Source organism: Andrena cerasifolii, chromosome 3, assembly GCF_050908995.1.
Source record: "Andrena cerasifolii isolate SP2316 chromosome 3, iyAndCera1_principal, whole genome shotgun sequence".
NCBI lineage: Eukaryota > Metazoa > Arthropoda > Insecta > Hymenoptera > Andrenidae > Andrena > Andrena cerasifolii.
The window spans coordinates 12845866-12873088 of NC_135120.1; the positions used below are offsets into that span (position 1 = coordinate 12845866).

The window sequence follows — 27223 nt, forward strand, 5'->3', positions numbered from 1 at the left end:
GGGCCCTAGAGAGGGCCCAGAACAGGGGCCCTAGAGAGGGCCTTCGGCATAGGCCCTAGAGAGGGTCCTAGTCATGGGCCCTAGAGAGGGCCTAGCTCGTGGGCCCTAGAGAGGGTCCTAATCATGGGCCCTAGAGAGGGTCCTAGTCATGGGCCCTAGAGAGGGCCTTCGGCATAGGCCCTAGAGAGGGTCCTAGTCATGGGCCCTAGAGAGGGCCTAGCTCGTGGGCCCTAGAGAGGGCCTAGAATTATGCTAGCTTGGTAGCTAGCTAAGATGTTCTTGCATGCATGCTGTAGAATGTAGAATACGAGTACCTTGTATAAGTGCAGAGAGATCGACGATAATCGTCAGTCTATCTCTCTTTCGATTTCGCTTTCGCGTTCGCGGTTGTCACTAATAGTAGAGTCAAATCATCGTTTCCCTCATTGCAAGCAATGACGGACGCGATGAGTTTATTGAAATGGAGGGTGGATGGGATCGGTGTTTGTTTCGGGATGGGTCACTTTCGTAGGTACCTCCGCGTTGGTGTGCCCGGTTCCTTGGTAACGTTTCTCAAGCATTGCGACTTGCAAAACGATATCAAGCTAAAGCCTACGATCTAGTTTAAGGGTCCAGATCGAGCGAAACTTACATTCAGTGAGTTTGGTTCGGTCTAGACATCTAATCAGAATTTTATTCTCTTTCAGGTAGGTATTTCTTCGATGGTTTTACATGATTTATTCTATTTCATGCATTTCTTCGATGGTTTTGCGTGATTTATTTCATTTCGTCGATTTCTTCGATGATTTTGAACTCATGAACACATGTCTTCCACAAATAATGTTGTTGTTTATATAAATTTTTATGTTAAATAAATTTGTTTGGCGTTAAATAAACCTGAATAGAATAGCAAGGTTAAAAGGCGTATGTGTTCTTGTTTTGTTGCGATCCTTCTTTCTCGGTCGTTGCACGGAATACGTTTATAAAACGATCTTTAAATTGTTACTCTAACAGAATCATTTGTAAATCGCGGGTTTCGACTGACTTCTTGAATTCTAATTCCTACCACACGTAGCGTTACAATCTGTTTCGAGGCTTCATCGGTAACGTTGCATGCGACACAAAAATGGTAAGGTGGTTCTAGGACTCCCCCAAACCGGTGACAGAAAAATGCATTGGTTGATAGGTCTATCCTATACCTCGTCTGTGCTCCCGTAAACGATTCTGTATCGATAAAGTTGAATGCGACCACGGACGAGGTATTCTCGGTTAAATTTATTAAATTTTTTTATTTCACACCTGCACAATCCTTATACATAATTACTTTATAACAAGTATAATTGGAATTATCGACATCAGTACAAGATGTTGAATACATCAACTTCCTTCTCAACATTATTTTATTCTTTTCACATTTCCTTGCATTATTTTAAGGAACTTTTGTTTATTGTATCTTCTTTCCTATTTCTTTAAACGTAATAATAAAATAAACGATTCGAATCTTAATACTCGTTTTCACAACGTCGAAACGATAAGCGATGTGACAGGTAAAAGTGGTGTGCTAGACTGCTTTTAAATACACAGCTTGTCAATTCGATATGTTAGTGGTGATTCTTCATGAGCAAATTTGTTGGTTCGGTTTGTGGTTATCAAAAATTGGGAAAATGGACAGTCTGACTACCGCGTCACGTTCATACCGGCCCTAGAGGTGTTATGCGTCATTCTTACAGTCTTTCCGTAGCAGGGGACCAAATTCTTCTTTTACCAAAAAGAAGATATATATAGATTTAGACAAAGCGTAGGTAAGATAGGCCTACATTTTAAGGAAGGTTCTGTGCCACCCAGGTACATGTATGTATGTACCTACATATTTATTACATTAAAAACTAGCAACTCTGTTACAAGTTACAATTCTGGCAGTAACTGGTTAAGTGGTTACAACTCTGTAACGACGACAAATGTAAAAATGCCACAAGGGACAAGGAAAAAACCATTTAGCGGTAAAGCAAAGAAACAGCAATTGCAGGCTAAAAAGCAACGACAAAATCCAACTGTAATAAGTACGTTTAACATAACAATGATTGACAACTTTCATTCGATGAATTGAAATAAATAATTTCATATTATACCCCATAGGTGGAAGTCAGAGCAGAGGCAGCGGAGAGGGCTCGAACGATGTGGATGACTATGGAAAAACTACTGTACAAAAGATCAACAAGCAACCAAAAAATAGTAATTCCTCTAAAAACAAATATACATTACAATTCTTCCAAGAAAGTAAAGAAGAGATAATGAAACGAAAGGAACAAGCTAGAAGCACTCTGGAAACATTACCCCTTAAAGACCAAGAAGTTTCCGATGATTATTTTCCTCCTGAAATTGATATACCCAAAAGACCGCCATGGGATTTCAATATGTCGAAAGAACAGTTAGAATTAAGAGAGCAAAAGTACTTTACCGTAAGCTATTTGCATTTTCATTTATATTTATTTTCGTATAGCTTTAGGGTCGGCTAATAACTTGTCACCTTTAGGAGTATCTGAAGGATATGGAAAAATTAAGTGCTATTAGTTACTTTGAATTGAATTTAGAAACTTGGAGACAATTATGGAGAGTCCTAGAAATGTCTGATATCTTGTTAATTATTGTCGACATCAGATATCCCGTCCTAATGTTTCCTCCGTATTTATATTGTCATGTAACGAACGAGCTAAAAAAAGATATGATTTTAGTATTGAATAAAGTCGATTTAGCTCCTCCAGCCTTAGCAGTGGCATGGAAAGAGTATTTTCATACGAAATATCCGAAATTACACATCTTAATGTTTACATCGTACCCTACGTACAATTTACGTGGCAATACAAGCGAAACAGAGGGTTTGAAAGAGAGACGTAGAAAGGGAAAATTAAAAATGGCAGCGGAAGGAGCCAAAAAATTATTGGATACATGCAAAGAAATTGTCGGAGATCAGGTGGATTTAACTTCTTGGCACGATAAAATTGAGGAAGAAATGCACATGGAGTTTGATCTAGACGATGTCGATCATAAAGACACCATTACCATAGAGAAAGGAGATACAAATTACTTTGAACACGAACAATATAAAAATGACGTGTTAACTATTGGTTGTATTGGTACTCCAAATGTCGGAAAGTCATCTTTAATGAATGCATTAATGGGTGAATATTACATTAGCTAGTAAGATTTAACATATTTAAGGTTTAATGCTTAATATGACAACAATGTAGAAACATATAAATATGTATTACAGGGAAGAAAGTTGTAAGCGTATCCCGCACACCTGGGCACACTAAACATTTTCAGACTATATTCCTTACGAAAAATGTTTGCCTCTGCGATTGTCCAGGACTGGTATTTCCATCAACAGTCCCAAAACAACTACAGATATTGATGGGGTCATTTCCAATAGCTCAAGTCCGAGAACCGTATACTACGATTAAATTTCTAGCTGAAAGGATAGACTTGCTGAAATTGCTGAAACTACAGCATCCAGATAACGACGATACGTGGTCCGCTATTGACGTCTGCGACGCCTGGGCTTCCAAACGAAATTTCATAACTGCACGAACCGCTAGACTCGATTCGTACAGAGCAGCTAATTCATTACTAAGAATGGCGCTCGAAGGAAAAATTTGCATATACATTTATCCACCTGATTGGGTTGTTAACAAAGGTAATGCTCGTTATATAACGATAAATGATATAATTTTCTACTGAAAACGTTATTTATTTATATTGTATAATAAATATACGTTTACAGAGAAGTGGGAGGATCATCCAGATGTTGAAGTAGTCAGATGGATTCAAGCTAGAAATAAAGGGGAAGATTGTAACGATCATGCGAGTAAAGTATACGTTTCATCCGAGGATGAAGAAGATACAGAAGGGCAGTCGGAAACTCATAAACCCGCGGATGAACAAGATACTTCAACCGATGAGTCGGAGATACCTCACGTGGTTAACAAATTTGAAGCATTAGCCACAGATTTATGAATTGTACGAATAACCGTTGGCTCATTACTCTGTCATATGATTTATTAATCCGAAATTACATTCTATTTATGTTGAGCTACCTGTTTATAACGAAATGCTCCATAAAAACATTATTATATGTATGTATATTACACGCATTATTGTTCTCCATCTAGCGATTCTTAAGTGTTTGTTGTACTACAATTTATGTATATACACTTCTATATCTGCTATTATTTCGTTGGTCCACTATACAGCGATAATTTAAGAAAGATTATTGTTTCGTAGCGAAGCGGGGACACTTTATTCCTCTACTCCAAGTAGCTTAGAAAAGGAAAGATATTTAAGCCATCTAAAATACCATAGACGATACTACGTAGATAATTTATGATAATTATATTTTAAGGCCTATGGAATTTGTCCGCAGCTATTCAAAAAATAATTTATTTTTATCGGTATGTGTAATACATATATCATACACGCGCGGTGTACCTGTCGTTACGAATGTAATACTGAGCAAGAGAACTTGTTGGAATTACATGCAGAAGATTAAATGGTAGCGCAACTCTTCCTTATCAAAATATCGTCTTTCACATTTCAAATCATCAGACTCGTACCAGTGAAACGTAAAACTCGTTCCTCTAAGCACCTAATAACTTTTTAACAGAGTAACCGGGTATTGCGTAAAAGAACAACAACAGTAGTATTATTATTGCGATGGTTATAAAAGCTTTTAAGATTGCCCATTTGTAGTTGTGCCATACGATATACTTGATGGACTTCAACGGATTCAAAAACCACATGAAAGACGCATCAGGACGACTGAAACAAAGAGCGAGTCATTTTAGCAGCGCACATGTACTTGCAACCACCGATTGTTTACGTGAGTTATCGTGATCTTTTAATTTCGATCTCTACTTAATTGTTGCGATATTCTCGTAACGCAACAGTAATAAATAAACTGTTATTTATGTCAGACATTAAACGCATTATAGGTACAATTTATACACCCGACATCATTTGCCATGTTACACTCACTTTGGTTTGTCGAGCGGATCTGGTTCATTTCTACCAAAACCAGCGGGATTTTTCTCGGCTTCCTCTTTGGTCACCAAATGTATCTCGGCTTCCACTTTGCCCTGGTGAAATTCGCAGCGGAAAGTATATTCAAATTTCTGTGGGACGAGCACGAAGGAGGGTTGAAAATTACCGTTAATTCCATATCTTCGTTCTCCTTCTTCACGTAGAACGGCCACCAGCCTTTTACACGTTTTTGTTTGAAAATGTTCACGGTCGGCACAGTGCCATCGGTCTTGAGCATGCTCAGCGTGCAAAGTTTACTGTTCTTTGCGCCACGAGGAAAGCGATTCAAGTCAAGAGTGATAGCACCAAGGAAATCATCGGCGGAGAAGTGATCTGCGTCCCATACCTGCGTGAACAGATGCTGCGAAAGTATAGGGGATTCAAAGGCAAACATAAAGACTGAGAGCTTTTCTTAACAATTATGCTACTTGTAATTCTAATCGAGCCGGGATTTTGCACTCCGTCTCGTCCCAGCTGAAGAGACTCTCTTTTCGATTGATAACGATCTTCTCCTCCGCCACGAGGTAATCGAATGGAAATATGAAGCGCCAATTGAAATTCCCTTCTCCGGTTAGAGACCGATAGTGGATATCCGTGGATTGGCAGTCTTCTTGTCCCTTTAGCCATCTATCAGGTCACGTAAAATGTCCTTTAATCAGGCGGACGATTACCAACGCGCAGGCTCGCACTCATATTTTCTTTTAACGTAACACGCAATCGATACCCTTTTACGTAAATGTCGCTCATCTTCTCGCCAGTGAAGAAAGCATCGTCTTCCAATACAACGTCGTCCGTGTTCCAAATAACAATCCTGAGCTCATAACTTTTCGGCTTTCTCGGCGAAATGTCGATCGATGGGCCGGGCGAAGGCATGTCCATAGGGAACATGTCGACCCACAATTCCAGCTTCCCCTGTTCGATGCCTGGCTTCTCGGGATTGTAAAGGGGGCGAGTTTCCACGTGCTCCGGAACCAGGGCACAACCAATTCTTGGGAAAGCGTGCCACTGATGAAGGACTGCTAACGCGAGATGCTCTTCTATGCCTGAAAGCGGAAGGGTGCGTTTCCCTTAATAATTCTTTATTTGCCAATTGCGAATTACACTTGCCTTTCGAGTGAACGTAATACTCCATTTCTTCGTTCGACAGGGAGAAGGTCTTCCTGCCGATTGTCACGCGTCCGTGAGAATACGCCGGGCCATCCATCTTCCCCTCTTTGCAATGTTTCAGCAGAATTTGAGTCGGCTTCATCGCGTCTCGCCATTTGTTATAGCCGGATCTGGAATACTTAAATTTCAGTAACCGTGCCACTGCTTTGCCTATTCAAATGGTCCCGGCGCGTAATTGGAAACTCACTCGTCGTATCTTTTAGCCAGGCCGCAAGTCGCCCGATGTCTGCTGTAGAATCGGTTTTCCAGATCGATCTTCGTCTCGCCGATCATGTCGTCCGCGCCGACCAAGTCCCAGTCCAACACCTGAATGGTCAGCATCGAGTCCTGTGGGAAGGTCGCCTCTATTTCGAAACACCTTGCAAGTAAAACCGCATGAAATCGCCGCACGGATTGCTGAGGGAACGAGGCTCGCGATTCCATCGATACGTACTTGCCGAAGACAGGATTCAGCTGCTTCGACACGTAGTTCTCCTTGTCGCTGATCCTTTTGCCGCCTAGATGAAGGACAACGTAAGGGTCTGCCTTGCCGTTCAGATCGCTGGGATGGAGATCGTTTGCTTTCACGATGTAAACTCGTACTAGCACGTGAATCGGTTCGTTCGAGGGTACACCTTGGAAGAAACCGTATTGCGGATCGAAACCCATGATCGTGTGATCAATCAGGTCTTTAGGCAGGGGCCATTTGTAAACCTTCAGAGCGCCTTTGAAGCTTCCGACTATTCTAGACTCGTCCTCGGGCTCGTCGCCTGTCTTCTTGCCCCGGTACAGTTCGAACGTGTGCAGCCATTCTTTAAACTGCTCGAATTCTGGCTGAGCCTCCAACTCGTTCGGGTAAATTTTCAACAGCGCCGTTTTAGAGAACCTTCGATAGGGCTGCTTCGGGCTGACCTTGGAGGCGAACCTGGCCGCGTTCGCGGTAGACTTTAGGCCGAACAGTTTCTTCGCGGTAACGCCGGGACTCTTCTCGCCGGAGACGTTCGCATGGTGTTGATTGTACATTTCATCCAAAGACGTCGGGACGTGAACGGTGCCGTTTGACTGTGCTTGGAAAATTGATTTCTCCTTACGCAGTTCCTTGTTCTCCTCTATCATCGCTTCGATGGAGGCGAAGTATTTGGTCCACCAATCCTGGCAGCCATCTCCATCCTCGAGGGTCCCGAATTCCCCTAAGAGAGTCTCGTAGGTTCTTCACTGTCCTTTTGTATGCGCGTATTATGCTCGTGAAATTCGAAAACTCACCTGAGCTTCCATCGTTCACCAAGCTATGTTTCTTTCGCATGTTTTGTTCAGTTTTGTCTTTCTTGGTCGGCCAGCCGAACTCTAAGCCTAAGCTGATGACCGTGTCCCCGCAATTCAACTCGAGATCGGCCAAGGACTCTGGTAGAGATGACTGCGGATATTTCGTCTTCAATGTATCGTAACCTACGCGCAGTGAGAGATGAGGAACATATCGTATGTAGTATTCTAATATCTATGTAACAATTGGCCGGTGGTTGCAAACAAATTATTTTACCCGCATACTGTTGCAACTGATACAGATTCTTCTTTCTATCCTCGGCCTCCCTCGCTCTCTTGGTTTGCGGACAGTACATGTACTTGTGTATCGAATTTATCGTGTGCGTGCCAACGAGAGTGTATCGGCCGAAGCTTCTGCAATCCACTGCCCTGATCGTCAAAGGTGGTCGATAAAGCTCCTGCTCCGGTAGCTCCAGCTCCATGAATTTGATCGGCGTGTTGAAATTTGGATTCTTCTTTGCGTTCGCTATAACCGAGGAGCACAGAATATGACCAGCGCATTCGACGTCCACGCGAGGTTTGTCCACAGTCAACAGATGCACTCTTTTCAGGTCTCTCAGGCCCCAGAACAAAACTTCGATTCTGCAATAAGAAAAATTAACTACGATTCTATTTGAGAAAAATTTCAGGTCTTACCGATATTTAGACAAAGTTGGTCGAATGCCAATTGGTACCGGAAGAATTGGCCCCTGGTCCTGAGCAACGGTAGGCGTTTGGACCACTGTTTCTTTCGGGTCTGGTAGCGTTGGGAAGCCGTAATCTTTCGTCGAAGGATATTCGAGTAATTCAAAAACTGCAAGAAGTTCACCCGCCCTTGCGGCCCCTCTGGTTACGTCGTACCATTCCAAGGACGGAGGGAATTCTGGTGGTGTGTACGATTCCGAGGCAAGCTTCACGTGCGGTCGCGCAACTGCTCTTCCTATATACTCCGATTTGCCCTGTAACGTCACGGCCTTCGCTTCAACCTATCTCCATCGACAAATTCTTTCCGATACATCCGACTAATTCTAAGCGGACATTGCTATTTAATTCTTACATGGTTTTTCTAATCGATGAAAGAAACGCCGAGAGATTTCTTTCATGAATACATTAATGCGCCTTGAAAACGTTTTACGTAGGTACGCGTAGAAACATACATCGGGATCAAATGACGCAAATGGCGTGTGATCGACAGGTGAAATGTGGAATCGTGTTTTTGTGCGTACATGGCTCTAGCACCTACGAGGGTCGAGTGTCGTGGCATGTGATAAATCGTGTTATTCGATGCTGTATGAATTTTGTATGTAGTATACAAACTGTTAATGTGGACCCCTCATGCAGTGTTATGTCCATAGTTACAAAATGACTCTGTAAAAAGAGAATCACGAGAACATAAGAAACTCGATAACAGCGAATCGTTCGAGTTCTTTTTCTTCTTTTACGTTTAATCGACAATTTATTGTATCGCAACGAAAAGTCTGCAGAATTTGTAGGAGAGAAGCTTGCATCGCGACGTACCACTTTGTCTTGGTCGAAGATGTCGATGACGATCGACGGTGGATCCTTCTTGATTTCTTCGCCGGTCCCGTGGATCAAGATCTCGTCGAAAAGAAGAAGTTCGTCCCATGTGGGACTGAGGGTTTCGTCGATTACTTGCGTGCACTTGCAAAACTCCCCGCAAATCACTCTTGCGAATGGATCCGAAAGGCCTGACGCGTCACTGCCGATCAATGATCGGGCTTGATACATATGAGCTCTCAGCTGGAATTTCTACGTAATGATTATTTCAAAATTTTAGTAAATCAGTTGCACAAATTTTTCGCGCAAACAGATTTTATTTTCTGTTATGCAAAAAGAAGTTCAATTAAAACATAGGCTCGTCGACTGGTGATATAAATATATTGCACTATTGCATATGAAATGTGGTTTTCATTTAACGAATTGAAATAAGACATATGTCCGTCTATTGTCTATTCCAATCGCCTTGCGCTATAAAATGCAAAGCTACGAGAGTCCGTCGCTTTTTCTTAGACTTGAAGAAATATTTGAAAAAAAAACGACATTTCATCTGCGCCAACTAATACGCCTTCAAATATGTTTACGCGTCAAACACCCACATGTTTTTCAACGTAATGTATAATAGTCGGTGGCAGAGCGCGTGGCCTGTCAACGTTTCTCAGTTCGTGACTAAGTTCGTATCCCTTTGGTAAGCCTTGGATGAAGTACTTCTTGTGCTTCAAGATCCCCAGCCACATGTAAATTTGTAATTTCGTCTGTATTGTCCAGCCGGAAGGTCCGAACCTTTTCTTTCCTGGAAGCTGTCGATACAATGTGTTTAATGCGAAAGTAGGCCTAATAATGATAGTTACGTTAATATGCAAAAATAGGTAAGCTGAATGTCCGAATTTCTGCTCATTTAAGAGGTAACTCGTCATAAAGAAGGTGTAAAAACTTAGTTTGCGATCAAAATTTGCAGAGTAATTGATCAATTCTTTAATAATAAATCAACCAATTCACAAAACTATTTAAGAAAGATATTTCAAGATGTTGAACTATTAATAATTTGTAATTAAATATATAATGCTCTAAATGTCCGTATTTCTGCTCATGAAAAATAGCGATGTATGTATTGCCCAAGCTCGTGCAACACTCGCGTAAATGTTTAAATAATTTAGAATTATTTTGTTGCAACTGTAGTACAAACGTAACGCATATAATAATAAGAAAAATACGAAATGAGCAGAAATTGGGACATCCACCTTATTTACTAATAGGTAATATGCTTGTCAAGTTTCTCTATTAACTACATGTCGTTCGCGACAATTTGTACCGTAAATAGTTATTACACCGTAACTACTTAGGCTGACGGTCTTGTCTCACTAGCTATTAGTGCTCGGCACTATTCTCCTTCCATTTATGTATAATGTATGTATAGTGCCTCTACGAGCTATAGTGACTTAGGTGTGAGGTCACTTAGCGGGGTTTTAACCGATACCCTGCTGGGTACAGGCCGCTAAACATGCCCTCCTACAAGAGTTGGGCATTATTCGACTAAATTTTTCTTCGACTAACCTTCGAATAAAAATTTCGAATGCAGTGAATAACGTATTCGAGAATAACGAATAAATTTTTAGTCGACTAAATTTCGAATAAAGATTTAGTTGAATCAAAATTTATTCGACTAATGCCCAACTCTGCCCCCTACTACCTCTTGCAGGACTGTATTTAGGGAAGACCAGGATAAAACCGGGGCCCTAAAGATTAAGTGTTACAACTTCGATTTTAATAAAATAAAAAAGAAATTGAAGACACGGTTTATCATTATTAAAAGACATCAACTAAGCTTTACTACTGTATTTGTATTTACTATGTGATGACAATAGCCCCGGGAGCCCAATAGGGCCCCGCGTTTGTCCTGGTCTTCCCTAAACACAGTCCTGCGAGAGGTAGTAGGGGGGCATGTTTAGCGGCCCGTACTCAGCAGGGTATCCGTCAAGACCCCGCCGAGTGACCTCACACCTAAGTCACTGTAGCTCGTAGAGGCACTATACTAGCTAACCCGTTACCCGGTTTCAAAAGGGAATTATTTATGATGTTTGAAAAATAAAAAAGCCTAAACAAAAAAGGGGCCTATAATCTAATCTAGGACGTATGTAATGTATATTCAAAATTTCATTGAAACCCGTTCAGCCGTTTAGGCGTGAAAGAAGGACAGACAACGTTTCACTTTTATATATTAGTAAGGATAAGGAAGTAAGGATAAGGATATGTATGTCCTATGCCATTTTAATAGCGCGAAAAGTGCTTCTTTTTTTGTCTCTAATTAAATCGATTAACAAGCTACTCTCGCCTTGAAACGTACTTTTAGAAACATTGTTTGTACTTTGCCACAGTATTTGCCACACTCCTCGTCGACTATCGAATAAATCAAGTCCCTTCCAGATATTCTTTGGTAAGCCACTCGTCGTCCAGAACTAATTACCCAAATAAATACGTCCGGTACAGAGTCTTGAGGCTAAAAGTAGAATAGATAAAGAGATTTGCGTGTTTTTCTTTTTAAGTTCGTTCGCGTTACTCACGTCCTCGACGAGAAACCTCAGCTTCTGCAGGTAACCCTGAGCCGTCTTCAATCGCTCCTTGAAGCTACTTTTGGTAACCACTGCTTTCAGGTTTCTCGACATGGCGCCTATACTTTCCAATTCCCTTTGACACACCTTTGTTCTCTCTTTGTCGAGCTTTGTTTTCCCAACCCCCGGCCCGGTCAGGCTCGACTTGCTGATACTCACGTACCGATTGCAGTTGCTGCTCAATTCCTCCAGCGTCGACTTTAAAAGCTTTTCGCTCGAGGAGTCGTCAATGTGCACTTGCGTCTCTGACAAGCCTTCTTCCTAAAGACCATTGAAAAGCCCGGCGAAGGCGAGTTACAGTAAGCTTGCAACGAGTATCCGTCAATATCGATTGGTTTTCATCGGGTTACCTTCGACTTACCAGTTTATCCGCGATTTTGCTAATTATATTGCTATTGTACATTCTGCGCCTGTAATCCGGCCAACTGCTTCGAACGTGCAGGCAAGGCTTGTCGTCCCAATAAGGTAGAAAATAATAAATCTTGTCGTGCGTCATCGGTTTGCAGGCTGAAGTGGTGCTCTGCCAGGAACCACACAGTACCTCCTGCAATTCCTCTTGTTCGCCACTCGTACCGCTTTTCGAGCCCATCTCGCACATCTGACAACAATCCATACAATTCAGAACACTATAAATTCAGAGACCTTCCAAATTGAAATGTTCGCTTAATCAGGACTTTAAATTGAGGCTACAGTGACTCGCATTAATATTCGGACACTTTTTAAAATCGCATAACTTTTTTAGAATTGGTCCAAACAACTTGAGTTTTTCTGAGAAGCTAGAAGGATTAGTTTGCTAACTGACGGGTTTCGTCGTTTTGAAAAAAAATGTATTTGGTTGGAATAGCGAAAAGAATAGTAAAGGTCGATTTTTAAACTTTTTTTGTGAGCTTGTAATGAAAATTAAAAAAAAGCGTTTGTAGATTGCAGTAAGTTGTATACGTGCCTAAAATTTCATGAAAATCGGTTAACGTTGCTCCGAGCTATAAACGCTTAAATATCGCAGAATAAGGTTGCGAATCGCGGAAATTCCCAAAATTAGCAATTCTCGACCTTATTCTGTGATCTTTAAGCGTTTATAGCTCGGAGCAACGTTAACCGATTTTCATGAAATTTTAGGCACGTATACAACTTACTGCAATCTACAAACGGGTTTTTTGAATTTTCATTACAAGCTCACAAAAAAAAGTTTAAAAATCGACCTTTACTATTTTTTTCGCTATTCCGACCAAATACATTTTTTTTCAAAACAACCAAATACGTCATTTAGCAAACTAATCCTTCTAGCTTCTAAAAAAAAACTCAAGTCGTTTGGACGAATTCTAAAAAAGTTATGCGATTTTAAAAAGTGTCTGAATATTAATGCGAGTCACTGTATTTTCGCGATAACGCGGCATAATAATTCTTCCCCTTTGATGCATACAACTGTGCGATATCGAAACAGTATCAAGTCGCCGTGCTTACTTTAGAGGTTTCGTTGTGACCGTCCAAAGCGTTGCCCGCGTTTCCTATCGATATTTCGAAATACATCGGCTTGTCCCCGAGCTTCTTGTCGATCATCGTGGCGTCCATGATCGTGGCAAATAGAAAGAACTCTTCGTTCCTGGCGTAAGCGGACTCGTTGATTGGCATGGCCGGCTCGACTTCCACCTCCGACGGAGTCATCTCGACGTTATCGCTTATTTCCGTCCTGATCGCTATTAATAGCCTAGGATATGGGAAATTATTGCATGATCCAGGATACGACGGTCGAATAGTCTACGAGAGCGTATCGATAGAAAGGGGCACCTTGCTCTGTAAGAGATTCCTTCTCCCAGCCCAGCGTTCAGCGTGGAGTGCTGGTCGATGAGGCTGTAATCCCTTATGCTACCGTAGAAGTGAATGAACGCGGGGCCGAAGGTGGGTAGAAAGCCCTTCTCGCCGTCGTTGCTGATCTTTTTTAAATCGACAAAGTGAGTGCCGATCACGGTGGCGTGAACCGGGTCGTTGTCGCATAGCTGAATTTTAATCCTTTGACAGAGGGGTGGAAACATTTCCGTGAAAACGATCTGTTCGTTCCAAACCGGCGCGTAACTGTGCCTCTTAACGCTCGTCTTACCCTGAATTCCGTAAGAGATAACAGACGTTTTCTTCTTTTAGAAACACGACAATGGTGGGCGAGTACAAAGCGCGAGAAAATATTCCGCGTGTAGAACTGGACTATCTTGTACATATCATTGATCTTACGGTTAATCCAGCGAAGGACACTTGAACGTAAGGATCCACGAGGTCCTTCACCTCGCCCGTGAACGCCTTCTTCACGTTCGCCATGATGCTGCTGTTCATCTTCGGCAAACCGTCGGCTCTGTACACCTTCACTAGAAACTTGGCCCTTTGTCTCTCGATAGGCACCCCGTCCGGAAGCAAGAGATTCCCCTCGATATCGTCCTCGTCCTTCTCGCTCTTGGGGGGGATTTTCACGGTGTCGCCTTTTCCGATCACGCTTATGTCGCACTTCAAGTAGCCCTTCGGACCTCCAGCCACGTCGTCCGGATCCGTCAGCAGTGCCCATTTGTGGTAAAATTGGTGATCTGTAGAATGGAGGCGTGTTACGCGGGCCAGTCGCCCAGTGTCTCTCCGTTATAAGAGTAGGTACTTGAATAAGAACATTAACAGACAAGAAAACGTTTCACGAATGATCACGTGTGATCTGCGGCGGTGCACGTATAAATATAAAGAAAGATGCAACTCAGCTGTCATCCGCTTCCGATGCACCATTGTCTCATTCAAACATCGATACTTTCGTCGACAGTAGGTACAAATGGTCAGTTGAATATGTTGAGCAGTGAACTGTCTCAACAATCCATAATCCATATAAAAACCTAACGCGATTATTTCTACCCTATATCCTTGCAAAGGACGAAAATTTCTATCATGGCAATCATTTGCATATTGCATACTCTAATGTGACTTGTTCGTATTCTAGGGCAGACTGGATCCTGCGCCAGTAATGGTTAAATCTAATGCATATCTTGCTACACTTCTCTGCAAGTAGTATCACTCTATGCGACAGAAGCGGCATGACTCGGCAAGTGCAAGCGATTGCGTTGGAAAATGGAAAGGGTTGAAAACTGCATGCGCTGAGATGGTACGAGGTAAGAATGAAAAGCGAAACGTGAGAATAATTGTAATCGTTTTATCGCCACGCGGATTTCCTTCGACAGAGGGGATTCACACTTCTCTCCTCTTATTCTCCCCTGGCCACTTAAAAAGCTTTGCGATTCTACAATGCTCCCACTTTCCGTAGGTACTCTCGTTTAGAATTGCGCTACGCGTTTCGTCGGACCACACTTTACTCCTTCGAACATCGCACTGTATTCAAGTCTCTAATTAAGGGAGCAGGATTAAGGCGAATATAAAAAGCATGCACGGTGATAAGAGCCAGATCGTAGGTGTTCAATTAATTTCTCCCTCAATTTTAATTCTCACCGCGGAAACTATTTCGCGGTAGAAGTGAATGTAACCTTTGGAAGCGTATTTATATTTATAACGCGTGGTTATTAGCGTGATAAATGTAACGCGCATTCGATGGCTTTAATTAAACTTCAAAGCGTTCGTTTATGTTACTCGTTTCTCGGCGCGGCGTGGCGCGGCGGGGGCTCGATAGAGAATGAAAGACAGTTAGGTATTAATGATCAAGAGTAGGTAGTTTTTAGAGTCGTTTTCGGACGATTGAAAATTTGTACCTGGTTGTGCCCATACAGTCGCGATGTCTAACTTAAAGCTGCCCAGCGTTAGATTAGCGCGTAAGAGATTCCGCGATTGCTGCACCTGCGTACCAGTAGAAGGTGTTGTTCACTTCAAGTTACCTTTAGTCGCATTTTCGTGATAGCAATAGCTATCGAGCACGTTAACGCTGCTTCTCTCGTGCTTGCGAGATATCTCTTCTCAAACAGTAACTAAACGTATCCCGATAGAAATATTCCTCGTCGTTCGTACCTCTCGCTTCGAACAATAAATCAGGCTTTCAACCATGCGCCATTAGAATCGTTAGTTCTCTTGCCGGTCGCCGAAATACGTACTAACTGAAATTATTCATTCACTCAAGTCGAACGCCTGATGATTATCAAAACTTCTGCACTCTAAAACTGTCGATTCCAATTATCCGATGGAGATAACTCGATTAAATCCCCGCTACCGGGAACGTTCGATACCTAAGAGTGAAGCGCGTTCAGCAATTTATTGGCAGCTCGTTACGGTATTCATCAAAAACTCTCTACGAAGGCTAACTCGCTAAATGTCTAGCGAAGCGATCGGCTTCCAAACTTCTATAGGCGGCGGCCTCGTGAAATTAATGAAATTTTAGGGACCACTTACCGAGAGCATGATTATTTTGTCGAACAGCATTACGGGCGGCATGTGAAAATCGAAGACGAAGTACTGGAAATAAAACAGTACGTCGAGGGTTACCTTATCGAAACAATTCGTTCATTAACTGTTTCACTTGTCGTAAAAAAAGAAAATCCCCTCTAAAACGTGGAATAAAAAGTGTATCTAATAGGAAGGGAGTTTCAGCGAAACGGGAAACACAGGTACGTATATAAAAAAAGGGCGATAAAAATAGAAGTGCGTTTATTCGTGCTTTAGGGTAGTAATAACGAGAGAGGCATTTGTCGAAGGAATGCTTTACGCCGGAGGAACGAAGTAATAAATTCGCGGATAGGAGGAAATAAAGGGACACCGAATTAAATGAACATAGGCCATCGGAGTAAAATAATATTGTAAAAACGGGATCGCAAATCAATGGTGCCACTCGATTTGAAGCGAGTGGATGTCCGAAGGATAACGCTTACTTCGTTGTAATACGGACAGTTCGTAGACTCTTTGACACTGGTGTACTTCCGTTGGTCTCCAACTTGCACACAGACAACCGGGTCCATGTTCAAGCCCGCCAACTGCCTCGCCTCGATAATGGTCACGCAAACTTGATAATCTTGCGCCTTTAGTGCCGCTTGTCCCGTGTCGGTGGTCTGTGAAAATTAAATTCGAAGCAGCCCAATCGTGAGAGCCGCGAGTAGTCTACCCTCGCGGTGTCCTATCGCTGGACGCCTCTGCGTTCGAAATGAAGAATCGCACCGGGTGAATTTCACCCGGCCCGAAGACGAGCCAGCGAATTCTTATGCAAAGCCCGTTGCGCAATTCCTGGCGCAATTTACTTTACTTATTTCCTTTCCATTGCCGGTGGGACCCGGTGCACAGAGCTCTCCATTTTATTTCTAATTTCACCACTCAACGGCATCCGGACGGAATACATTAACGACGTTTCCACGTGACTCTGGAGAATGCCGGCGAGAATATCGGAAACTCGCTGGCGTTCGTTAACGACCAGAGGTAACGAAAAAATAGCTACAATTCCGTGACGCCAGCTGGTTTCCCATCAGCGACGAAACGAAATTTCCAATCTACCGTAACATCGATATTTGTCTGCGGCATTCGCACGCTCAGTGTCGTTCAGAATAATTTCTATCGCGAATAGCCGTATCCCCTCGATACACGGGGCGAACGATAGGTAGCTACGGCTGGGACGAATCGTACCTCCTGCCGAGAGTAACGCAAGAGAAAGTTAAATAGTGCAACAAGGTTTATCTCGCCGTAACCTACAGTTGTTTTTGCAAGTGTAACGTTATCTGCAGCTAACGCTGCGACTGTATACCGTCCCTTTATGAAACTTCATACTTTCTTCCCGTTATGTAAAAAAAAAAGAAGAGAAGGAAGAATAGCGGGGAACTCTGTTTGAAATGGAATTGTCAGCAGTGCTATAGAGCAGGAGATACAACTGGTCCCAATTCGGGATTCACCCTGTGCTTTGGTTGAATTATCTGTAAGATAGGGGCAACCTTTGGTTTCGGTTTCTTCGTTGGCTTGGCGATCGCGTCCTGTAATTCCGCCGCGCTCGCGCTGACCTGGCTATCGTGATCAGAGCCGTTCGTTTCTAAAGAAGTCATCGAGTTGGTCCTCGAAGGTTCGTTAGAAGTTACACAGCTGGAATCCCTCCTGTCGAGTAATTCCTTCGTCTCCGAGCCACTATCGCAGGACCGAGTCCTGGGTGGCCTTTGCTTGCCCAGCTTCATCAACGATCTCATACTTTTCAGCGTGGAACTCCTGCTGCATACGAAACATTCCTTTACCCTCGGCGAAACACAATGCCGCTGCGCATTCCGTCGCTCGCGAATAGTAATTGCCTTTTCCTTCCTTCGGCAACTAATTCTACGAACTACATTCGGACTTGCTATTAAATTCCACTCGAATACGTTCGGGGCTGGTGTTTAAGGATTTATGATTTAGGTACACGGTTCGCGAGACTTGGTTTCATTAAAACTTTTGGGAAATCTTCTTTCCCGTTCCCTTTAGTTTCTGTTCCCGTGCCGTGGGTCCGTGCTGCGGCAGCCGGCAACCAAGTAATAGCAATTCGACGAGAAGCAAATCAACTTACGATCTAAAAAGTTAAAGCGTAATGCGTAGTCGTACTTAGCGTTACGCTACACGTGGATATTTTCCAATTTGCGCAATTTATTCTGATCGCGTGATCTACTATTGATGGAATGTCGAGACTTTCTATTATCCGTGAATGTACCTACCACGTAAACAGCACTTAGCATCGGTGCAATGTTTCCAGTTTATAGCTTCTTGTTTGATTCGAGCAAATAGAGGGACAGGGGGGACTACATTGGATGTCACGAGAGTTGAGGAAGGGAACGGAATCTGAGAAGAGATATCGACGTACGGAAAATGCCCCACCTCTTACGCTCAGGTGACTTCTCAGCTGTAGACATGGAACTGCCTCTTTGCAGGAAACCCCTCTTGGAAGTTTTCTCAGGGCTCTGCCAGGAACCCCTCCTTTTGCCAGTGGCAGCGCTAGTATTCGCCTGCCCGAGGCTCCTCTCGAGGTTCGCGATATTCTGCTCGATGTCGATCAGCATCTGTTGCTCGTCCTCCATTATTTCCGACGCCACGTACGAGCTGCAGCTTCCATCGGGTGTATTGTATCGAATTTCGAAGCAAATGACAGCCTGCGCATAGCATATGCAGTTATTGGGTCCCCCGTACTGGGAACAGTCGCCAGCTAATATTCGCTAGCTAAACGCGCGCCCCGTTAAAGTGGGGGTGTACGTATAAACGAAACGTGTTTGTTCGCATCAACCGATTAGCAGCGTTTCCTTTCTCTCTAAACGTGCCACGTTTATCGAACAGCGCAAAAGCACTTGTTCGAGCGTAACACTCGATAAACGGCATGAAACGCGGAAGCTGTTATCGCGAGCGTAGGTAGGGTACGTATGGTCCAACGTACCGGAAGCGGTTTGTTGTTCAGATCTACCAAGGCATCGGTGACTACGATCCGGCCTTCTCGCACCACCGTCTGTAGAACCAAGCCATATTTCGCGATCACCTTCTCGCTCCTCAAAACTCCGCGCGACACCACTGCCAATTGCAACACCTCCGCCTCGTCCACTGGTCTGCCCAAATTCCAAGTGAAGCTCTTGAATCAAAATAGAATTTCACCATGAAAAGGTGGAAAAACATAGGTCGATGGCGATTAGAATAGGCAACCGTGGAAACAGGAGCCTGTTAACAGGATTCACCTGCGCGCAGTAAATCGCGATTAATCTTAGCGACAAGCAGATTAGCTTCGCGTCACATAACTCACACGAGCGTATGGCGATGGGATATCGGCGTTTATGGTACAAATAACCCGAAAATTGAACGCATCAGCGACACGTAGCTGTACGATCTAACTTACTTCGCCCACAAGTAACAGTAATGGATTGCTGCTTTTACACCAGCTTACTCGAACGTGTAAAATATAGTTCAAAGTGGATTGACAGCCAACCCACCCTTGTCAACCTGCCTAAACTTTCAACAGACTAATTCCAGTAGCCAGGCAGAATTCCAATACCTTTTTCCATCAACAGCTGGTTCGTTTCAATCAATTATTTTGCTGAGCAGTTTGAAACGCGGCTGCGTTTCGTTCCCAACAATCATAGAAATACAAAATGTTTCGGTTAAATTAGTTTCGAAATGGAATACGATATATTTCTTCTCCCGGATGAATGCTGGCATTTTCGAGAGCCTGGTTTCCAAACTGCAACGAAAATGTCTCCAGAAGAGTTGGCAAAGAAATTAAACGTTAGCATTTCAAGGGTTGCGGAACGTGTAAGGTAGGAGGCACCTATCGCGTACACACGCAAACAGCTGTATTACATTGGAATACTTCCATATGCACCTCATGGCGACACGTTTGTGAATCGATACCCATCATCACGCACTTTTCCCTCGGCCATGACACAAAATCCGAATGGAACTGCACGACCGCGACGATCCGATTGCCCACGAAACGTGCTCCACAACGTGTATTATCAGTATCGGTTAAGAAAATCTGGTGACCGCCTGAGTGGGCAGTTGCACGACCCGTTGCCATTAGAAGGATCGCGCCACTTGTATTTTTATAGCAGCTGTACCAGTCGTTTCGACAAAATTCCGCGGACCCGGACGACGACACAGTCGTTCCCTTTAGCGTAAAATAATTGCAGTCTGGGAGGGACTGGCGATACAGACTTGTTTAACCGATGTATGCTACATGGTTCGGTATAGGCTCATTCCGGGAGAGACGCACATAGCGGAGAGATGCAACAGTTCCTGTTCCGGCCGCGCTACGTAAGTGGCAGCACTGTTTCAACGCTTAAGACGCGTGTTCTTATCAACAAACATAACCTTATTAAACGAATCACATCGACCGTGCGGTTTAAGTTCATTAAAATTGAAAAAACTTTTCGTTATGTTGGATTCGTTGCCCGGAGTGCTCGAAATGGCTCCACGAAACTTGTACTATGTATCCTCCCCTCTGTAATATGTGTAGAAGAGAAAAAAAAGGATGAAAGTAGGGAGAAGAGGGTACCAATAAGTAGTGCATCGCCCCCGAATCTGAAGTGCATCTCTCCCTCAGGTCTGGGGTTAGATGCAGTTTTTTAGAAAGCGTATTTTAATATTAAACTAAAGTCTTTATACATTTAATACGTTATTTCGTGAAAGAGACTGAAATAAACAATCAAACTACATTTACCTAAACTTTCAGTTCTGTTTATTTAAGACTTTATAAGCAATCGAAAAAAAGTGGTGCGTCTCACCCCGAAATGACCATATCTCCAACATCGCGCATAACATGCCTCTTTTCAATGCGCATATTTAACGCAGTTTAACTTTGAAATATAAATAGCTCGCAATCCTCAGGGAAGAGAACATAAACGAGGGGAAGCTGCCTTTACAGGAACGAACTACGATCGCGGAAAATAGAAAACGAACGCGACGAGTGTGCTCGCCATGCATAAAGAGCATTAAATCGCGAGAACGTTTTCGTAAACTTTGCTTTAATCGGGGGGGGAAAAAACTAGGTCGCCGTGAGTGCTTGATATACAAGGGATAACGGCTGTACAGTGTATTCCGTATAGAATTTAGTCAGCTCGTTAACCCAACGCGAACCTAATTTCGCCGCCCGAACTTGTACAGCGTAGGTGCGAACTTGCGAACGCAGACACGATAGCTTAGGCGACCAGGTTTATTTACGATTCGTTGTAACTATGGAACGAGCGTGGTCAATAGAACGTCGACGTTGCCTGTGATAGCTTTGTCTCGTAAATTTGTCTCCGGCGCGGTTTAACACGAGTTAACTGCACGTACGCAGGTAGCTGCCTGATTCATCGTGGCAACAAACACTTGCGCTGTAATTAAACGTTCATTCGCGACAGACTGGGAGATCGCCGTAAGTAAAGTCACGGAGCAACTATGCCCTTTCCTCGGTGAACCTTACCTCATCTACTGGAATATGATCCCCGCTTTCTCCGAGGCATTTAGAGTAGTGGGAGACTCCTGGAACAAGCATGTTATTAATCTATTAAAGTTACCGAAAGCGTTAAGCTCACAATTCATCGAACGAGTAGGTGGCGAAATTTTTTAAGTCGTCACCGAATCACACGAACGTACGTATACGCAATTCTGACGGACATGAAATTTACGCGAAGACTATATGGAGAAGGAATTAAAGGAAAACTCATAAAAGCGTTGCAAGTTGAGGATAATTTAGAATTCCTAGCAGGCACCTATAAAAAGCTTTTATGCTTTATTCTCAGACGCAAGTGCAAGGCAAGGCAAGGTTTCGTCGTGCGACGAATGTTTTATGGATACTAGCTGGGAAGTAGCGAGATAAATGCTTTCGAAGAGATATTTTATAATTAACGTATTTTACAATCATACGTAGGTATATTCCCTAAACTTAACACGCGGCACCATCATCTATGTGCATTAAACATTACGAGACCTGAATTTATGCGTATGGAGATCCTTGCAAATTTAACTCGGAATTAGTCGGTGTCGACTAATCCCGCTAAAGAATGGTTACGATATTGCGAAACTCACAAATCAATGAAAACGGCATCGCGTACCAACGATTCTTTGCTCACCCATAACTGTACGCGCATACTGTCCCGGTACACGCTTGTCGCATAAAAAAAAGATTTCGTTTACGGCGAAACCTTACCTACATCCTACTTTGCCCTTAAGTTTAATAATCGCCTTAAGATTCCTGCGTAATCGTGTTTAAAAAGGCGAAACGTCTAACGCCCTAATAGATAGCACCTCTCAGGCCTTGCTTCCTCCAATCTTTTCTTTTCCTTTTGTCCTGTTGTTTCAGCCGGCTTTCATTACGGACGAAACGTTCCGTTCTATAAACTTTGACAGTTTCCTTCGTGGATAAAAACGCTGTCTAAGACATCCCTGCAAGCTCGGGCCTTAAGCCTGGCACGGCGTTAATTTATGTCGGATGTTATTTACGCCAAAGTCGGTGTTCGCGCTACTTGCACAGCTCCGTGCCTCGCAAAAGTTACGTATTACAGAACACTTCGTAAACAAGAAAATTGCGTCTTTACCCTCGTTTTCGAGGAAAAATTTATGAAATCTTTCAGATAAGAGGCAATGTAACAGCAGCTAAATGAAACTTCGTCTTCCAATGGTTCTTCGTAAGCGCGGATAAAGTTTAATTCTCTACGGGGCGAGAGAGAAAAAGACTGAATTACTGTTTAAGGAACAAAAAGATTTATAACAGGCATCATAAGTGTGTAATTATGTAGCTTAAAGAAACTATAGCTATCCTAAATGATACAGATCGGGTTTATACTCGTATATGCTAATTAAGTAAATCTGAAAAGCATCACAACATTTAAAGGGGTCGAGCGGAAAAGCTCGGAGTGTAAGTTTATGTCACGCGAGCCCGCGGTCTCCATGAACTAGGGCAGTCATGATTAAATGAAAGTTTAGCCTCTAGGACCCAGGCCTCTGACTAACGGTTCCTCGTTAAACTGTCTCACCTTCTAATTTCTCTTTGATATCGTATTATGGACTATCCCGCGAGACGACCATCTAGTTACTGGTTCATTTAACTCATCGATAACCACGTGCTCGCGCCTCGTTAAATATTGCAAATTGGCCTTTACTCAATGGCTTATTAACATTTCTGCCCTGTCGACAAACCGAACGATTAACGCCGCTTCTTCCTATTTTTGTATGTCGCTGTTTGTTTAATTGCTGCGGGCTAGCGAGTGAAAAATAACTGGGAAGAAGGATCGCGGCTTGACAAGAAAGCATACGGAAGCACAAACGCGCGCGCACGCGATTCTTAATGTCCGACGCGACGGTACCTGAGTAGTCAATTACCCGGTTAGCTGCGTACGAAAATGAAACAGAAATGTTTCACGGGGCAAAGGATCGTGGAAAAAATTCAACGATCCGCAACGCGTCAAACAATCGCATACGCCCCTATAAGCATCCCCATATGAGAGGCACTTGAGCGCGAAACACCAATGCGCGCAACGGCTACTCAAGTGTGAATCAATCTCCGAAGCAATTATGTCTGTATTGTTTCCATTGCGCGCCGCGATACAATACCGTGCACGGTACGTGGCGTTTGATAAAACCTAGCGGAAAATAAAAGCCTATTGCGCTACGCATTTGCGCAACAAAAAAAAAATAGAACTTGGTTTCACCGACTTTCTAATTTCCCTTGAATTTCAGAAACTCTGCGCCGTCGATGTGGAAATTTGAAGGCACCCCTTCCCGCAGTATTGTCTCGAAACTTGCGAGCAAATTGCATTCGAAAAGTTCGCTGCACGTTAAAGGGCACAGGAGAAGGTAATGGGCGATCGTTGCATTACACATAATAACGCGAATCGACGCTGTATGTGCTTAAGTACTTGTGCGTAATACTTAAGTACACGTGGCTGTTTGTTTAAACGTTTCAGAACAATTGCATTTTCTATGCACTTGTAGCTAGGTAACTGTGACCGACTTCTTTTCAAAAGACTCAAGCATTCATGCTTCCTATTTCTAGGTAATAATCGCAGGTTCGCGGAGGCACGTAATTGTTTGAAATGCAGATGGAGATAATATCTGAATGCGAGCGAGTATTAAAATAGTCGAAGCTTGTAATTAATTCATATTGCACTACTATTTTAATAGCATTCACGGTTGGATGACGTAGCTATGAATTAAATTAATTTTCTAGCGGAGCGAACTGCTCTATGCACACAATGGGACCGTATTGCGAGCAAATTGTTGCGTGCAGTTGACAGAGTAAGACGATGGACAGGAAGACCGTGCTTTAATGGTAAAAATTCAGGCCGAGAGAACCTACTTCTCTCACAATTACTTCTGGCCGGCGTACGTATCTAAGAAAATGTATTTGCATGAGAAAATACGATAAGCAAAGGAAAGTGTGGGACAAACGCATGTATGTATAAAATATCGTATTTTCCACATCGCGGTGACGTCCGAAAAGGTTAAATGTCGAAAACCGCGCGCTGATTTAAGCGAGGCAATGCTGAACCAATTACCGTTCTACATAGATTATAGATTGCCATTTATTTATGGACAAGCTAATTTCAACCGATAATTCCGATTCGAAGTTACGCGTTGGAAAAGTGAAAAACCACGAGCTGAGAAAAATGACATTAGAAGAAATTAGCGGGAAAGAGTTGCTCGTTAATTCGTTATTCTACACGCAACTGTGCGATAAGTGTCGCGTTCTTTGCGCGTATCGATCTCATAATTGATTCGAACTTTCAACAGCTTGTTTAGCCAACGTTACTTTGAGAAGTGGTTCACTCTTATTACTCGTAGGCCATTTATTCTCCTTCCTCACGACATTTCGCTCTTCGCTTCTTTGTGTTGCCAGTTCGAAAGATTGCGCGCCGGCATAGTGTGCATAGTGTACACCGTAGATAAGCGTGTCTACATACATATCTACCTGTGCTCCACCACCCTCGAGCAGATGAATCCTGAATGGAATCCGTTTGATTCGCGAACTGTGCGTAAAACTACGTGTCGAAGCGAACATCCCTTATTACGTACGCCTCGGAGGTATTGTATAAAGCAGGGGAAGTTACAGCAAGGGGAGTAACGTAACGAAATTCTCGATAGGTTATTAATGGCTCGTGATTAACCGACATCCGCATTCTCCACATGAGCGGGCTTTGAAAGTTCAATTAACTTCTCAACGGCAAAAGCAACGCTTCCCAACGTAATCGCCTGCTATACGTGGCGCTCCGTGGTTGTCTTATAGATTACAGGTAGATCAAGCTGCGACGATTATTAACGTTACGCTCGTGAGATAATCGAAGGTTACGGGTTCGAGACTTACCCCGGAAGTCGACCTTGACAACCTTCTCCCCCTTGCCTTTCAGTCCTTGAAAATTCTTCACGATAACGACGAGCGCCATTCTCCGCTCCTCTTCTTTCCTCGCGGATTCGCTCCCCGAGATTGCTCAGAAGCTTAGAAACTTACCCCTCGTTAACACCGCGGAACACCGCGTGTACCAGGACGACCGAACGAGCACACCACCGGGACGCGTGCTTCGCCTTGTCGCACAATCATCTTTACCCGCGCGAAAACGATAGAAGAGGGGGTCCAAGTCTAGGGGGGGGGGGCAAGAAAACCTTTGGCTCGCGACTTATCGAACGCGCAAACACAGCGGAACGCAAGCTTGTAGGTGGCCCGTGATCGGAGGATGATGGTCTGTTCCGAAGGGTGTTTTCAGTAAGCTCGCGGGAGCTTGGGATCCGGATTCGGGATCAGTGAGAGGAGAAGCATGCACGCGTTGCACACAGACCGAGCGATAGTCAGCCTCGGACTGGCTTGTGTACGCGGCCGCCAACAACCCCCCTGAGTCCTGACCGTCCTGACCGTTGTACCCATTCCTACCCATTTCTACCCGTACCTACCCATACCTACCCCTTCCTAGCCGTTCCTCTTCCATCCTGGAGGAACCGCGCACGCGCCACTTGCTCCTTTACTTGCACACGTATCACGCGTCATCGGCACAGCTATCCACAGCTTCACCCTCGCTTCACCCTAGTGTACTTCTGCTCCTATCCGCTCCGCACCGTATTCTCTTACGCCTACGGTGTAATCGGCGGCGTGTGCATCGCCCCTTCCATCCACGGATCTCCTCTCGATACTAGCAAATTAGTGGAATTAGGGAATTATCGGCGTGGTATGTGAAGAGGAACGGTGTCACCGTCAGCCTCGTATACGAGGTTCCATGGCTTGCCTTCCCTGTTCTTAGTACATGTAGATACACCGTGTAAATTCCTGCCACTATAAGCCACTTTCAGAGCTATAGCTGGAGCTAAGTACGTACCTATATTTGTGTGCTCATAGGAAGAGGAAACGTTTAATAAACACACTTTTGGCAATTAATTATTACATTTCTGAAACACCACCCACTACTAACACCACGCATAGGTATGTTACAGTTACACTTATTGCGAGATGCAAATTTTGGAAAAGCATAACCGGCTATCGTGACGCATCCTTCATTCTCGTTCAGCGCATTTCCCCCCTTCGTTACACGGTCTATTAAATGTTTCGCAAGCGTGTAAGCTTTACAGGAAATTGTAGGAGGGAAATGTTGAAATACTCTTCACTTTTCATTCGCGTGAATTTTATTAATAGAAGCGCATTAATGAATTTGTCTCTTTTGAATCGACGATAATTCTCTCAGTTACGTGCGCAATTAACGTGTTTCATCCGAGTGCAGCTTCTATGTACTTACATACATAACACGAACTAAATAACAAGTGTCTATCAATTTCTCGGTAAAGACAGCGTTGTCCAAGCGTTATACACGTAGGTTCGTCGAACGCCAGCAACACATGCTATTATTAAATATTGTCAAGATGCTTTCTCGCTATACTACACAACTCGTCGGCTAATTAAGAACTTACGCAATTCAACTACGTAACGGAACAAGCCAAATCACCTGCACTACTTGTTAACAGTATATTAACACGTAACACGTATATTCTTCCCTTTCGGATCAAACTGTTCCAACCCAAACAGTCTCAAGTTTTACGGTAAAAGACTTAATTTATCCACAAGGTGCTTTCCTACCTAATGGAATTTTCTTCGATTAACTTGTCGGAGGAGCGAAACTAACAGATGCCGTTTATAGTTCCCATAAGTGGAATGTCAATCAGAAATATTTCGAGTCCCGATTTACCTAAAACCTCTGCAATTC

General features: G+C 43.4%; 2 protein-coding genes across 8 annotated transcripts; one reads left to right on the forward strand and one right to left on the reverse strand.

Moving 5' to 3' along the window:
* The first annotated feature begins 1246 nt into the window (after window positions 1-1246).
* On the forward strand, window positions 1247-4414 carry Ns4 (Nucleostemin 4). 2 transcript variants are annotated; one of them, XM_076807752.1, is made up of 6 exons: window positions 1247-1781; window positions 1885-2039; window positions 2116-2438; window positions 2513-3158; window positions 3251-3673; window positions 3761-4414. In XM_076807752.1, exons 2-6 carry the CDS (start codon window positions 1946-1948, stop codon window positions 3991-3993), a joined length of 1719 nt encoding a protein of 572 aa, XP_076663867.1. In that variant the 5' UTR covers window positions 1247-1781; window positions 1885-1945; the 3' UTR covers window positions 3994-4414. The 2 variants fall into 2 exon arrangements, with proteins under 2 accessions (XP_076663867.1, XP_076663868.1); XM_076807753.1 differs by lacking the exon at window positions 1247-1781 and adding an exon at window positions 1813-1830 and having other exon boundaries at window positions 1900-2039.
* Window positions 4015-26030, reverse strand: LOC143366601 (otoferlin). 6 transcript variants are annotated; one of them, XM_076807746.1, is made up of 28 exons: window positions 25345-26022; window positions 21466-21524; window positions 18952-19140; window positions 18402-18673; window positions 17501-17765; window positions 16457-16633; window positions 15981-16043; window positions 15350-15434; window positions 13851-14194; window positions 13413-13723; window positions 13089-13332; window positions 11989-12225; window positions 11580-11888; window positions 11363-11515; window positions 9618-9818; window positions 9019-9270; window positions 8818-8868; window positions 8158-8459; window positions 7739-8103; window positions 7465-7647; window positions 6656-7391; window positions 6410-6580; window positions 6163-6332; window positions 5780-6098; window positions 5484-5682; window positions 5183-5401; window positions 5011-5111; window positions 4015-4794 (listed from the first exon to the last, which is right to left on the reverse strand). In XM_076807746.1, the coding sequence occupies exons 1-28, from the start codon at window positions 25421-25423 to the stop codon at window positions 4614-4616; spliced, it is 6237 nt and encodes a 2078-aa protein (XP_076663861.1). In that variant the 5' UTR covers window positions 25424-26022; the 3' UTR covers window positions 4015-4613. The 6 variants fall into 6 exon arrangements, with proteins under 6 accessions (XP_076663861.1, XP_076663860.1, XP_076663864.1 ...); XM_076807745.1 differs by having other exon boundaries at window positions 17501-17768; window positions 25345-26021; XM_076807749.1 differs by lacking the exon at window positions 8818-8868 and having other exon boundaries at window positions 25345-26021.
* Between the last annotated feature and the right edge of the window lie 1193 nt (window positions 26031-27223).